General features: G+C 39.1%; 1 protein-coding gene across 1 annotated transcript in view; it reads left to right on the plus strand.

The window, feature by feature from the left end:
* The first annotated feature begins 390 nt into the window (after positions 1-390).
* Positions 391-14385, plus strand: part of nau (myogenic-determination protein nautilus) — an 89994-nt gene continuing 75999 nt past the window's right edge. The window contains exon 1 of the mRNA XM_083121890.1: positions 391-1272. Coding sequence (XP_082978016.1) covers positions 688-1272 — 585 coding nt within the window. The 5' untranslated portion in view covers positions 391-687. The remainder of the gene's footprint in view (positions 1273-14385) is intronic.

The raw sequence follows: 14385 nt of genomic DNA on the forward strand, positions 1-14385 counted from the left end.
CTCCAAAAAGCACCTTCAGATTAGTTAATTAACCAATCAAACGATGAAGAAAGAAATTAATATTATGTAAGATGCAGAGGAAGAAATGTCACAGCAAAGATGTGTCAGTTGAGTCAAAAACTCTGCTTGGCCCTGTTGGGCAGAGGATTCCTCCGCAGTGATATAAAAAGGGGGGGTTAGAGAAGCAGGGGAGGGGGATTTGCTGCCAGGATTGGTTGGAGGGAAGGACCCGTGGGCGTGTCCCTTTTCCGCCCTGCCCCTCTCCGTTGGCGACCCGGGCGCAACTTTTGAGAAGAGGCGGCGAGAATACAGGCGGTGGACTCGCGCAGGCGCGGACGGAAGTACCTGGATGTGCCGTCGCGGTCATTCGGTGGGTCAAAGTTCCGTGGCGACACTTTTCAATCGGAGACGATAAGTGACATCATTACGGCCGTGCGGTGAGCGCGCGTAAAAAGAAAAGCAACGTTGAGTGAAGGCAGCTAATTTCGCTAAGAGGAAGCTAATAGACGCTCCACCCGAAGACAAAGTGAGCCAAAGCGTCGCTGACAGGTAACGTCAGCGATCCGCGACTCACGGGATGACTTTCGGCGTCGGATTGCAGCGAGGTTGAAACTCGGGACTGTCAGCGCGTTGTTTGTGTTGGAGACGCTCCCTCGAAGCGAAGAGACTCGCGGAGTCCTCGCCACGATGATGATGATGATGATGAGCGCCGACATGCGGAGCTGCCGGTACAACGGCGGTCCTCACGATAACGCGAAGGAAGTTCCGACGGCGTTCCCTTACGGATCGGATTACGTCCACGGCCAAAACCCGTCGTCGGTTCGAGGTCCGAGTTCGTACCTCGGCGGCGAACCTTCGCCGGCCCCCGGACAGTGCTGCGGAAACGCCAGGTACAGGATGAAGGTGCCTTGCGACTGCGGACGCTTCGAACACGAGGACGGGAAGAGGTGTCCGGAGGACGGCCGCTGCAGCACGGGCAGCAGCAACAGCAGCGGCAGCAGCGCCGACCTCTTCCCGCCCAAGATGGGCCGCTACAGCCCCTCGAGGCACGCGAAGGCGGCGGAGGACTTCTCGGCCGACGGCTCCGACAACACGGCGGGCGGCAGCGACGACCTGGAGGAGCAGCACGTGCCTCACGTCCTGGCGCCGCCGTTCCAGGGCCACGCGCAGCGACGGTGCCTCCTGTGGGCCTGCAAGGCGTGCAAGAAGAAGACGGTCACCGTGGACAGGAGGAAGGCCGCTACGCTCAGGGAGAGGAGGAGGCTCAGGAAGGTGGGTGAAATTGTCCCTCCAAAACACCTCAAATAACCCCCTCCCGATAGTCCAGTGTCGGTTAACAATTTTAAGTGGCGAAATTTTATTTTTGTTATTTAGCGTCGCTTTTATGCCACTTTCCGGGTAATCGCGACAATGAGGATGATTGATGACATGATGAAATTGATGAAAGGACACCCATGCCCTGGCCGGGTTTCTAGCCCGTGACTCCTGGCCTCGTAGCGCGCTGTGATAACCACTCCGCCACCTAGGTCGGCTTTAAGTTAATAGAGAGAGATAGTTCTTGTCTACATTAGAAATGTTAACTTTCCTTTTCCAAAGCATGTACTGATTTAGTAGATAACCCAATTAAGTTACAATTACAGAATTTTATTGATTGAAATACGTAGATGGAATACCTGAAGAGGGGTATTTCATCTGAGCAAAGAAAAGAGATATTCTTTCAGAGAATTTATTTTAAAAGTATTTTCTACTTTTGTGATTTAGGATCGCTTATCTTCCTTTTTTTTGGTAATTTCTATGGTGTGATAATCAGATAAAATATATGAAACGGCGGTCACAAGAACATGAAAACCCAGACCGGGATTCGAACCCGGGAATTTCGGTGGTAAGATCGAAGGTCGAGTACTTAACACGCTCGGCCGCTGAGCCGACTTTATTTTCAAAGTAAATTTTATACTTTTATACTTCTAGCATATACACGTACGCATGCAAACATACTCACGCACTCATAAATATGTATGCACGTGAATACCCCTACATGGGGTGTAAGGGGCGATTTTCCACGTAGTACACCCAACTGTCAACCTCACTTCCACGTTAGTACACCCTGGACTGCGTTTTGCAGACGAACGAGGCTCTGGCGACTGGCACTCTGGCCAGTATAATTTTGTGTGTGTTGTCCTGTTTTTTGTCCTTGTGTGTGCTGAGTGCCCCTTTACAGCCTCAGCTTTTAACGAAAGTCAGAACATTTTTAAGCTTTTAAGATTTTACTTATGCAACGTTAGAGTTGTTCTTTGTAAAGATAAGGGGCTGGACCCCGTATAATGTGACGGGTGCAAAATAGCCTAAGTGCTGACGCACCCAAAATTTTAAAATCAAATCAAATTAAATACCCCTACACGTCAATCTTACCCTCAAAAGTTATTTTAAATCCGCGTCACCTATTTTACCTAATTACGTGAACGTAAGTAATGCACAAATTAAACTCATACTCACAATGATGTACAATAAACTTGGTAATGTTATGAATGTAATGTTCGGAAAACACCAGTATCTTGTTGTTGTTGTTGTTGTTGTTGTTGGAGCTGTGAGCTGTGAGGAATAATCCATCGTAATTAGAAACTGACAAATGTAGATATATTTCATAGGTTAGAGATTCTCGAAGGAAATGGTTAACGAAGATTAATTTGTATTATAAATAGAAATACATTAACAAACTGGAAATATTCACGGCAGCTTATATGTCCTCAATAGATTGCTCAACTATTATTTCGAACAGAAAAAAAATTGAAATCAATCAAGAACACTTAAACATTTTTAGCATTAACTGTTTGTGAAATTAGAAGGTTAGAGAGATATCGATTGGTCAAATTATATTGTTGGTCTGCCATAGACAGACGAGATCATTTATATCCTGATAAGTAGGGAACGGATTTTAAGGTGCAGCACCTTTCCAAAAATATAGCTGTTTTCATACCGATTGTTTGAAATATGTATTTTAGGACATGAAATCAAGTAAAATAAACACACTTTGTTGCACTTTTTTGCATCTTTTCGTGAGATTAGGACATTTCTCCCCTTTTTATCCCCTCTTTGATGCTTCAGCACCATTTCCTTTCTTTTCTCTCATGTTTTGTTAAAAAACTGGACGGAAAAATAAATTATTTTCACTCTTCTTGAGCAGCTACATAAAATCACATAGTCCCATTTTGTATAGCAGAACAAGAGCTATCAAATGGTAATATACTCATTGCAGCCCCAATACTTCCCAAGATAATGTACCAAAACCCGCAAGAGAAAACCCAAACTTCAACAAAACTTATTCGGTAAAGCCACCGTTCTCTATGCGGTCCGCGCGCATTATATACAGAAGGCGCAGAAATAGAGAGCATTGAATAAAGGCATTTAATCAACACCATTATTTGCACCTTTCTTTAAAAAAATTTCAGAACCATTTTTTTCTATTTCCCTACCATTATTTTCCACCTTAAAATCCTTTCCCTACGGATATTTCTTTTAATCCAATAATTCTGTTCCTGAATGCGTATACATTATTAAATGTACGCATGCAATATTTACTGGATTAAATTATAATTAATGAGCGATCTATGTATATCTATTTTCATCTTAACATAACTGTTAAGATTGCTCGCACCTAAAGTTTTCACGCGATGACTTGCATGTTAGATGTTTCTAACAATATTTATTTCTTGTTTATTAGCTTATATTTGCCTAAACAAATACATCTCACATGCATAACACTTCTACATGGAAAGGATTTATATGTAAATATATATTTTCACATTATGCTAAAATGAATGCTATTTTGCATCATCTTTGCTTATTGTGGTATGTAAGCTTGAAAAAAGTTATTTTTATTATCCGTACTTATTCATATATTATATTTTAGTATACATTTTACATACTTTTTACATGGACATTTAATGTCCATATTTTCAAACCTGTTCCGACATATATTCCATATCCATGCTATTACTACATTTCACCTGTGTTCTGTTCCTTTTGTATTCGCAGTTTATTTTAAATCTTGACAATGGACAATGCATCTGTTATTCTAACTTTCTTGTCAACAATAGAGAATGCAAGCTCAAGCTTTCTCGATGGAATCTATTGCATATTTTAAATATACTCCCATTAATTCATGTTATATTGAACGCAGTTTCAGTCAATTAAATCTGTCTTTAGGGACAACAGGTGGAGATTCACGTTTCAACATTTAAAATAAAGTTTGGTAATGCACAGTTTTGGCAATAAAATATAAAGCACGTTTTGTGTTTGAATTTTGCAATTATTGTCATGTAAGACTAGTTTGGTAATTCATTGTTTAGGTAACAGCAAATATCACAATTTGTATTTTAATTTTGCAATGCAATTAGTGTCGTGTAAGCCTAATGCATTTTATTTAGCTAGGTGAGCCGCCTGCTTAATGAAACTTGCCATTTTTCACAATTCTAGCTCAATATATATTTACATATCTACACTTTTTTGGTAGATATTCCCTGATAATTACAGGTTTTTTTGTGATGAAATATAAATATAACTTATTTTCATGACATTTTTAAAGATAACATTGTAGCATAAACGAAATACAAAAATACAGTCTTGTAGATATATATGTAAAAAAAATGAATGACTTATCGCACTATCTCTCACCCTGATAAGTGACTACAGCTTTAAGAGAAAGGCCTCAAACCAGCACAGCAGGATTTGTCCCATTGCAAAGCATCTACCAGCAACGAACATAATTTCGAATTACGTATACTATAAATACTACCAACATACATGTTTCGACTGTAGATGCAAATTGGTACTATCATAGAAAACATTGCTAGGACATCACTTCCATAACCTCTACAATAATCAAACTATACAAAAATTATTAATTGATAGATTTTATTTAACAGCAAGGTGATATTGCAAATTTAGAAATTCATCGATTTTTGGGTTTCTGACTCACGTAGACAAATAGATGGACGAGACGAAAAAAATAGGATGCGATGTAGTACTATTTCCTAGGCTGCGGATATTAGCCTCCAAGATATTAACAGGTCTCATAACAGCGCTAAACTTTGAAATTGTATTTAAATAAATGTTATTCTGTTTTAAATATTTCATGTGTCAATTTTTCACTAAATTTTACATTTAATATTTTGTACCTATATAAGAATCGATAAAAAAAAGGTAAAGTGCTCCCCTGTACTTAGCACAACGCCATGAAGGCGTATAGGGGGTGTGGGGGTAACGCCCCACACTTTCTTGATCCGGTCGTGAGTGGGGGTGATGTGATCAGCATCACGCCCCTGACCGCCTTTACCCCCCCCCCCCAGGGTTTCCCCCAGGTACCCATGTTATTCGACGCTGGTTGGGCGCCGGTGCCGCTTCCATCGTTAGAAAAGTTCCCGGATTTGAACCGGCCGGGGATCGAATCCGGGACCTTTAGCATGGTAGTCAGACGTGTTACCGACTGAGCCACCGCGGTATTATAAGAATCGATAGTAAAAAATATCTACATCGATTGTAGTCAATGAAGTTAAAATAGTCAAAAAGGTTAAAAATAAGTAAATCTGAGGATTTAATTTAATCTGGAGATATATCAATTTTTTTAGGAAGGGAAGATTTGACCTGTGGAGCTACAAAACCAATCGTTGTCGATAATTAGCAATATCTCAAACCGAATAGATATCTTCAGCTGTTATTCGTATTTTATCACGAACCTGCAAAAATTATAAATAACTAATACTGTGACACTGAAGTTGGGAGTCGGCTTAATCTTGATAATGTTTTGTTTTGTTTAACAGAATTCAGTGTACTGTTTTAGTATAGTTTCTTTCCGGTTTGGTTTGGTTTGATTTGGTGTTTTAAGTCCACTTTATGCACAGTAAGGCTAATCGGGACTGGACCTACAGTTTATAGTGGGATCCGAACCACTTGTGCCTCCACCAGGTATCGAACCCGGGACCCCTTGATTACAAGGCGGCGACGCTACCATTGCGCCATGGGGGAGGCCCATCTTTCCGGTTTAAAATGACTTCTGCTGTGCTGAAAATTTCCTTAAATGAATAACTGGATGTCAGTTCTCAAGATCCATGATTGCGGTCGCTATATTGGAAATAAAATATGAAGACTCAGATTGTAAGTAGGGATGATCCTGGAGCAGAAAGAAATTACGATTCAAACAGCTGGATATTGATTAAAATGGAAGTAATCGCACAGAGTTACGCACTTATGACGAAGCGTTTGGTAGCACACTTCAACCACAGCTGTGCTTCAACTCTATGTTGCTTAAAATGTTGAAGAGTCATTGTTTTCTGTTTCATCAGAATGTCAAACTACTTACGGGTATTTTCTTTCGTGCTCCATCGATTTCCAGCCTAATTTCGAAACAGTTTACTTTGTTTACTAAATGATTGACAATACAACGGACAGACACATTCAGGAGCGGGCCGACCGGGCTACAGCTCAGTCCATCTTTTTTAGCGTCAGAACCTTATTTCTGATTATAAGCCTGAATATTTGTTTAAAAAAAAGTTGGATTTATCTAGACAAAAATTAATTGAAGGTCCTTCTGCATAGCATAATAAGTATAAACTAAGAGATTACTGCTATTTTGTTATACATTATGTAGGTATTAAATACATACACACCTACAATTAAAGGCGCCAACAGGATTTTTTCTCAGGGAGGGAGGGGGAGGTGAAAAGTGAGATTTTACACCTTGGCTTTCAGTTATAAAAAAATATATTTTATCTTTAATTGTTGTTGTTGTTGTTATTATTATTATTATTATTATTATTTAACAAATCATAAAATTGAAAATGAACTGAAAATACTTAGGCGTTGTTCACTATTTAAATAGAAACTGAATTCCCTTTGCTTTCTTTCTATAAATATCTTTGCTTTCTTTATATAAACATATTTGCTGGTGAATAGATCTTTGTCATTTTGTACTTTCTCACGGTGAACAGATATTGAACAGAAATTACTTTCGGGATAAAGAAATTTTGAAAATTTCATGACAAAAAAAAAATAATAATCGGGAAATGGCGAATTTCTTCAATCCCGAACGCCGGGGTTATAAAAGTTTCTCTTCCCAATCCAGTCCAACCAAAATTTTTCTGTCTCGAGCACCCCTGGTTAGGCAATCAACATGATACTAATGTTTGTGATGAAAACGTTGTTATTGTTATTTCATTGGACATGGTAGCTAACTGCTGTAACTTACAGCCTGTATATAACAGAAAACAATATTATTTGTAATGATATCGCTAGGATTTCACCATTCGAATTAGATGAACTTTTCCCAGATATCTCAATATGCCCCCAACCCTCCCTTGTGGGCGCTATACCTTCAATAAAAATGTTCCTGAACAGTAACACTTAAGGTATTTAAAAATTAAGACTATTGCTTTCCCACGTTAAAACTGTAAATACCATGTTCATGTTCTTTTCTTTACTAAGGGATGGTGGAAAAGTAGGGTGACCAGGGTGTAAAGTTAGGTGGTTTGCAGTGTAGAAAATGGTGGGGAGCAAAAACATAACTCGCCCCCTTTGAAAAAAAATTATTTTGAGCCGCGTTGGACAGATCTAATATACAGGGTGACTGGTAATTAGATGTATTCCCTGAAAGGGGTTAAAATAGAGACAATTTGCAATAAATTTGACCATATGATACCCCGTCCGAAAATTAGTAGTTTTCGAGATAATCGAGTTTCTATTGTTCTTTCTAAAAATGACAATTTTCCACATAAAAAGATGAATTGAGAAAGAACTGATAATTGTAGGGAACTTATTTAAGCGTTTTCTGATAGCTAACAAACAAGTGGTTCGTTAAAAAAAAAAAGTTTTTTCCAAATAATAATCACATGTAAGTACCGGGTGGGTCTAAACTTACAAGTGATGATAAAAAAATACACTCTTAGTTTACTTGGCAACGTATTAATAACAAAAATGGTATGACACGAACCGTACAAATTACTTAAATTACTTCCTTGAGTCATCAGCTATCCAACAAGGTACAAATGTTGCTAACATTTACATTTGTGTACAAGAAATAATACTTCATTCATCTTCATGTGTATGGAATCAATGAACAATACAATTAAAGAACATTACACGTCTTGCTCAAAGTGGGCACCTCCGTTACGAATGCAGGCACGTAGGTTTTTACGGGTCATTTGTTCTCTTAACTCGTGATGTGATGGTGGCCTTGACGTGTTGACCAGCTGTAAAGATCCTCTTCCTGAACTCTTCTTGCGAGTTTACCGGTGCCTTGTCATGTGGCTCCAAATGTAAAAGTCGCAAGGCGTCAAATCGGGGGATCGAGCCGGCCAGGGAATCGGTCCGCCTCGGCCAATCCATTTCTTTGGGTACTTTTCATCCAGCCACTGTCGCACGCCCAGGCAGAAGTATGGATGGGCGTAATCAACAATCATTTCATCGAGCCATTTTTCCTGCCCCAAATCTTAAATGGTATCACTTATGAACATTTTTTGCAGAACGGGATGGCAATGTTGTTGGAGGATGTGCCTCTAGCTACAAGACGTGACATGATTTATCAGCATGATGACTGCCTAGCTCGATCCCCCGATCGATTTGACGCCTTGCGACTTTTACATTTGGAGCCACATGACAAGGCACCGGTAAACTCGCAAGAAGAGCTCAGGGAGAGGATCTTAACAGCTGGTCAACACGTCAAGGCCACCATCACATCACGAGTTAAGAGACCAAATGACCCGTAAAAACCTGCGTGCCTGCATTCGTAACGGAGGTGCCCACTTTGAGCAAGACGTGTAATGTTCTTTAATTGTATTGTTCATTGATTCCATACACATGAAGATGAATGAAGTATTATTTCTTGTACACAAATGTAAATGTTAGCAACATTTGTACCTTGTTGGATAGCTGATGACTCAAGGAAGTAATTTAAGTAATTTGTACGGTTCGTGTCATACCATTTTTGTTATTAATACGTTGCCAAGTAAACTAAGAGTGTATTTTTTTATCATCACTTGTAAGTTTAGACCCACCCGGTACTTACATGTGATTGTTATTTGGAAAAAACTTTTTTTTTAAACGAACCACTTGTTTGTTAGCTATCAGAAAACGCTTAAATAAGTTCCCTACAATTATCAGTTTTTTCTCAATTCATCTTTTTATGTGGAAAATTGTCATTTTTAGAAAGAACAATAGAAACTCGATTATCTCGAAAACTATTAATTTTCGGACGGGGTATCATATGGTCAAATTTATTGCAAATTGTCTCTACTTTAACCCCTTTTAGGGAATACATCTAATTACCAGTCACCCTGTATAGAAAGGGAATTTACATAACTAGTTGCATGTGTCTACCACTATTCCATAAGGACAAGCAACGGTGGTCAATTTCACAACCTCGAAAATCAAAATTTCGGTAGATGTAAACTTGAACCACAGCTCGCTTGACCTGATCGCGGCAGTGTAAGTAAAAGCACCGTTAAAGCCTAGAGAAACATTAAAAATTTATCGGCAAGAAAAATATCTGCTGGCAAGAGATTTATGGCCGTGTTTCTCGAATAGTCGTATTTTATTCTGAACGCGGAACGTAGCAAGTTGTTACATTTTTGTATATTCTATCTTAATTTCCACTGTAACTAGTGTTTTTGACACTGGAAATTCCATACATCTGTGCTAATTTGTTTATACTTGCTTTGAAGAAAAAATGGTGAAGTATTTTCTTCACGGGTAATATTTGCAACAGCCAATGTAATTTGCCAACTTTATGCATCATAACAGGAAATACAATAGAGAAAATAAGTTCGAAACTTCAGTTTCGCACGAACACTTTCGGGATAGTCGATTTGTAGAAAAAATTGAAAGTATTTATTTTCGTAACTGAATTCTGGATTATCGTATTGAATAACGTTGTGATACAATTTGTCATGTACAAAACAACTGGTTCTGCCCAGTCCAAATGTGTTCGCATTTTTAACTTCTTTGGAAACAATTACTGAACAACAGTAGGATATTGTTATCATTATAGTTACACAAGTAAAATTAATAATTTATGCACTGCTTTCTCGTGTTATCTCGTATTCATCTTAATTACAATATTACATCCATGCTAATAATTTTTATGAAGTGGTTTCTGATATATCCTTGAATGTAAAGAAATCCAGTGTTTGTTCAGATTCCTAAAACTGAAGATCCAGTTCCAATTAGTAACCTCTACATAAATAGGTGTTTACATGTAATACCTGGTAACACCGATTTACTATTCCATGCATGAATTAAAAATTGGGAAATTCTTTCGGTTTCACGTTTTCTCTGGACATCACGTATTTTCATTGCATGAATTGTTCTTTCATTATGTCGTTTTCTATTTCTCAAGGTTAATTGCGACGATGGGGATGATAAAATGGATGAGAGAACAAACAGAATTACCCAAACCTTATCTGGGATTCGAATCCAGAATCCTTGGCTTCTGAACGCACTACGTTAACCATTAAACCAAGGAGAGAAGTTTTACTTGCAAATTAATTACCGGCTTTTGATTTTAATGAGAATAATAGCACCGAAAGTAACAGAAGTTATAGCATCGTACTCGCACATGGAGGGGAGGGGCAGAGTGGAACAGGATTCCTTACAGCCAGAGTTGAACGGATGGAGGGGAAGATTCGCGGTCTTTTGTTTGTGGTTGCTCTATAACGTAATGCTCTACCATTATCGTTAGTGCAAGGCCGTTACGGAAATATTTGTCCCGTTTCTCGCCCACGTACTGCAGATCCATATTTCGGTGCCAGCCATTACGTAAGCCTCGCACGAAGACGGTTAATGAGCCCGAGGTTCGCATGTTCCTCTCAAACGACACGAAAAGCCTGAGTCAAGCGAACGCGTTGTCATCGCGGGAATAAAATTAAAGCCTCCTCCTCCGTTAATGGACGAAGCGCACGTTGCCGAACAAATGGTTTATACCTCGTGATGCGGTCCTTTGATTTATCTTCCGATCCAAAACTTCACGGGCGAGCCAAACAGATCGCTGCATTTTCAACATCCAATGATTCACGGGCTAAAAGCGTACGGTAAGAGCCATAAACGCAATCGCTCGTACGGGAAGGATTCCCAGGAACGCGACGCTCGCCATATGTCACGCTTCCCTTTGCGTCCTACCTGCGACTCAATGGAGTCCCGATTCTCTCCCGCAAGGATTCGGGGAGAGGCCAAGACGTAGCAATGTGTGAACTAGAGAGGGGGCGGGCACTCAGGGGTGCACAACACTTTACACCAATAAATCAATTTCAATTGTCAATTTTTGTACAGAATACAAACACTCATACACAAACATATAAATATTTGAGTATATACGTATACTATACATCATCCACACACACACACACACACATAGGTAAACTTTCTTTTCCAAAGATATTTATTTGTTTTGAAGAAAAATCTCAACGAAGTTGTGCGTACATCCAGAATTAAAATAAGTTGATTACAATAGTATGTTGCAGGAAGCAGATGGTTTCATCAAAAAACAAAATAAAGAAAATAAAAATAGTGAAAAGAAAGGGATACTCTTTCAGGACTTATTTTTTAATCAAGTTTTATTGCTTCACTGCCATACTCTTAGGAGTTGAATACGGTGGCTCATACCAGAAAATGTGTTTCCATTACTTAGAATGTACAAGAAATGTAAAGACTTATCCAACAAGGCGTCACTTGAAACATCTTTCTTAATTTAAAAATTTCAAGGAGGTCGTCTGTGACACTCGCCTGCCCACAAGTTTTCAAAATTTCAGCTCGAACACCTCATTGGCCTCACCGGTGGAGATGTATAAATATCATCGTCTTGTAATCAAGGTATCCCAGTTTCAATACCACGTAGGGATTCGGATCTCACTTTAAACTGTAGGTCAGTGGTGTATATTGAGGGCTATGTAGGCTATCTGGGAAGCCCAGTCTCAGAGACCAGATGAAACTGAGTTTCTTAGGAGTTGAAAACTTTGCCCACTTCCTTTGAATTCGCGACGCGATGTAGGAAGGTGCCGCGTGCGTTGAAACGCGACAGAACTTCTCGCAAAGAACAGCATCAGTGTTGCGAACCCATTTTTCCCGGCTGTAATTTCCCTAGGAACGGGGAATTTTAGAGCGAAACTATTACAGAAAAGGGGGAAACAGTGGCATGTGACGGATTTTATTTTATAAATAAGCATGAAATTATTTAAATCTTTCCTAAATATTTATCTTTTAATGATGAAGTGTACATTTTCATATTTTATTTAGGAGGTATACATTTTAAATAACAACATCACATTACTTCAAAATACCAAAATATGAACAAAAAAGCCCCCCCCCCCCCAGCTTCGTCTCCCGACCAGCAAATTTTTGTCTATTGGGACGCTATGAACCCAGTATACGCCACTGCTGTAGGCGATTAGCCTCTCTCAAGATAAAATGCGGTTAACACAAACGTCAATGTTTTTTTTGCAACTTATTTGCCATTTCGAAACTAGAAACTAATTTAGAAACTTTCCCTGCATTTTTACCAAATGCAACACTAGAACGAAGTAATAATTATGAATTGCGATATTTCTGTCATTTCTTTGTGAAGTAGCTACTTTATCAAAGTATTCTTTTTCATTTCATTCATGTAGTGTTTTTTACATATTTATTGTATAATCAGTTACATGCACGATTTAAATGGAGTTAAGTTACGTGATAGATCTGCATGTTTTGAACCTCGCCGATGAATAAAATCAACTGAATTTAATTCAAGTCAAGTCCATTAACAGATTAACACAAGTCGTAAGTCGGGTTCGATACCCGGTGGAGACACATAGTGGTTCGGATCACACTCTAAGCTTTAGGTCCAGTCCCGATTAGCCCTATTGTGTATAAAGTGGACTTAAACCACCAACTCAATCAATCAATCAACAAGTCGTAAGTGTAATTCAACGCCAGTTTTGCTTTGAAAATATAAAATTAATATTAACTTACAATGGGTTACAGTGTTGGCCGAACAATAATTGGTTAATATAAAAGATATAAAACAGTCCGGTCCATGTTACTTGTCAATTCTCGCTGCCATGACGACCAAAATACGGACTACTTCCAAGTTTTCACAAGAGCAAGAGATATACGAGAGAGAAAATACGAAATTAAAAGAATCTAGAGAGAAAGATGCCCGAGAACAAGAGATAGTAAGCATGGCATTTTGCTTATGTTAATATTGGTCCCAAAATTGATTTGAAGTTGGCGCTGCTGATGGTATTGTTTCTATATTCCAGGGGGTGGGACAAGCGAACTCTTGGCTTCCTGTAAACGCCCACAAGTAAAACGAGGGGTTAGTGGTGTATCCTGAAGATCTGAGTGGAAAATACAAATCGCAAGTCATGAGGAGTGAAAAGTCCATATAAAAAGATACTTACCTATACATTGATACGTTGACATGGTCGTGCAAGGTTCAACATGTGAATGAACAGCATGAGACTCTATAATGGTATACAAATGACACCTCTCAGAGAACGGGAAAATATTAAGATCTGCAGTCGAAACAAAACTCAGAACTTACTTTTAAATATATATTCAGGAATCTATCTCTTTATTTCGAATACTCAGTTAATATTTTTAAAAAAGCAAATTGCACATAAGTAGTGTTGCCCACGAGACGAGACTTTGGCTTGTCTCGTCTCGTGGAAATGATGTGAAATGCTGTATCGTCTCGAAAATATTCGTTTGTCTCGGGACACATGATCAATCTCGTCTCGTCTCGAATTTTTAAAAGCCTGTCCCGTCTCGTCCCGTGGGCAACACTACACATAACTGTACCTACAAGGGTAAAACTATGCAAAATAATAAATCAATTCAAACTGCCCTGTTAGTCAAAATAAGCATACAATGCTACTGACAAATAAAAATACACAAATATATCACCCGAGACAACAGTCTCAATCAGGATTGAGGGTTCGAGCCCCGACAACAAGAAATCAAATAAATATGTCCGCACAGAAACCCTCAACAAGTGCCAGGGCGTAAACGAGTTGTGTAAAAAAAAAAAAACGAGATTGCCGTAGGGTGTATTTCACCCCACACTAGTCCTCCAGACGAACCGCGCCCCAACGAGCCCCAAGGAATCTCGAGACAAGACACACAATAAAAATCAACATTGACATAATCACACAAAACTGCAAATTAGCAAAACTATTAACTCCTCAACAAGTGCCAGGGTGCAACGAGTTGTGTTTGTAACAAGAGGGTCGTAAGGTGTATTGAACCCTACACGAGTCCTCCGCACGAACCACACCCCAACGAGCACAAGGAGAATCTAAACAAAGCACATGAGACATATTTTTATGTACACTTCTAATAGCAAGTGAAAAATGGTTCAGAATC

Source organism: Lepisma saccharinum, chromosome 4, assembly GCF_977018435.1.
Source record: "Lepisma saccharinum chromosome 4, izLepSacc3.1, whole genome shotgun sequence".
NCBI classification, from domain to species: domain Eukaryota; kingdom Metazoa; phylum Arthropoda; class Insecta; order Zygentoma; family Lepismatidae; genus Lepisma; species Lepisma saccharinum.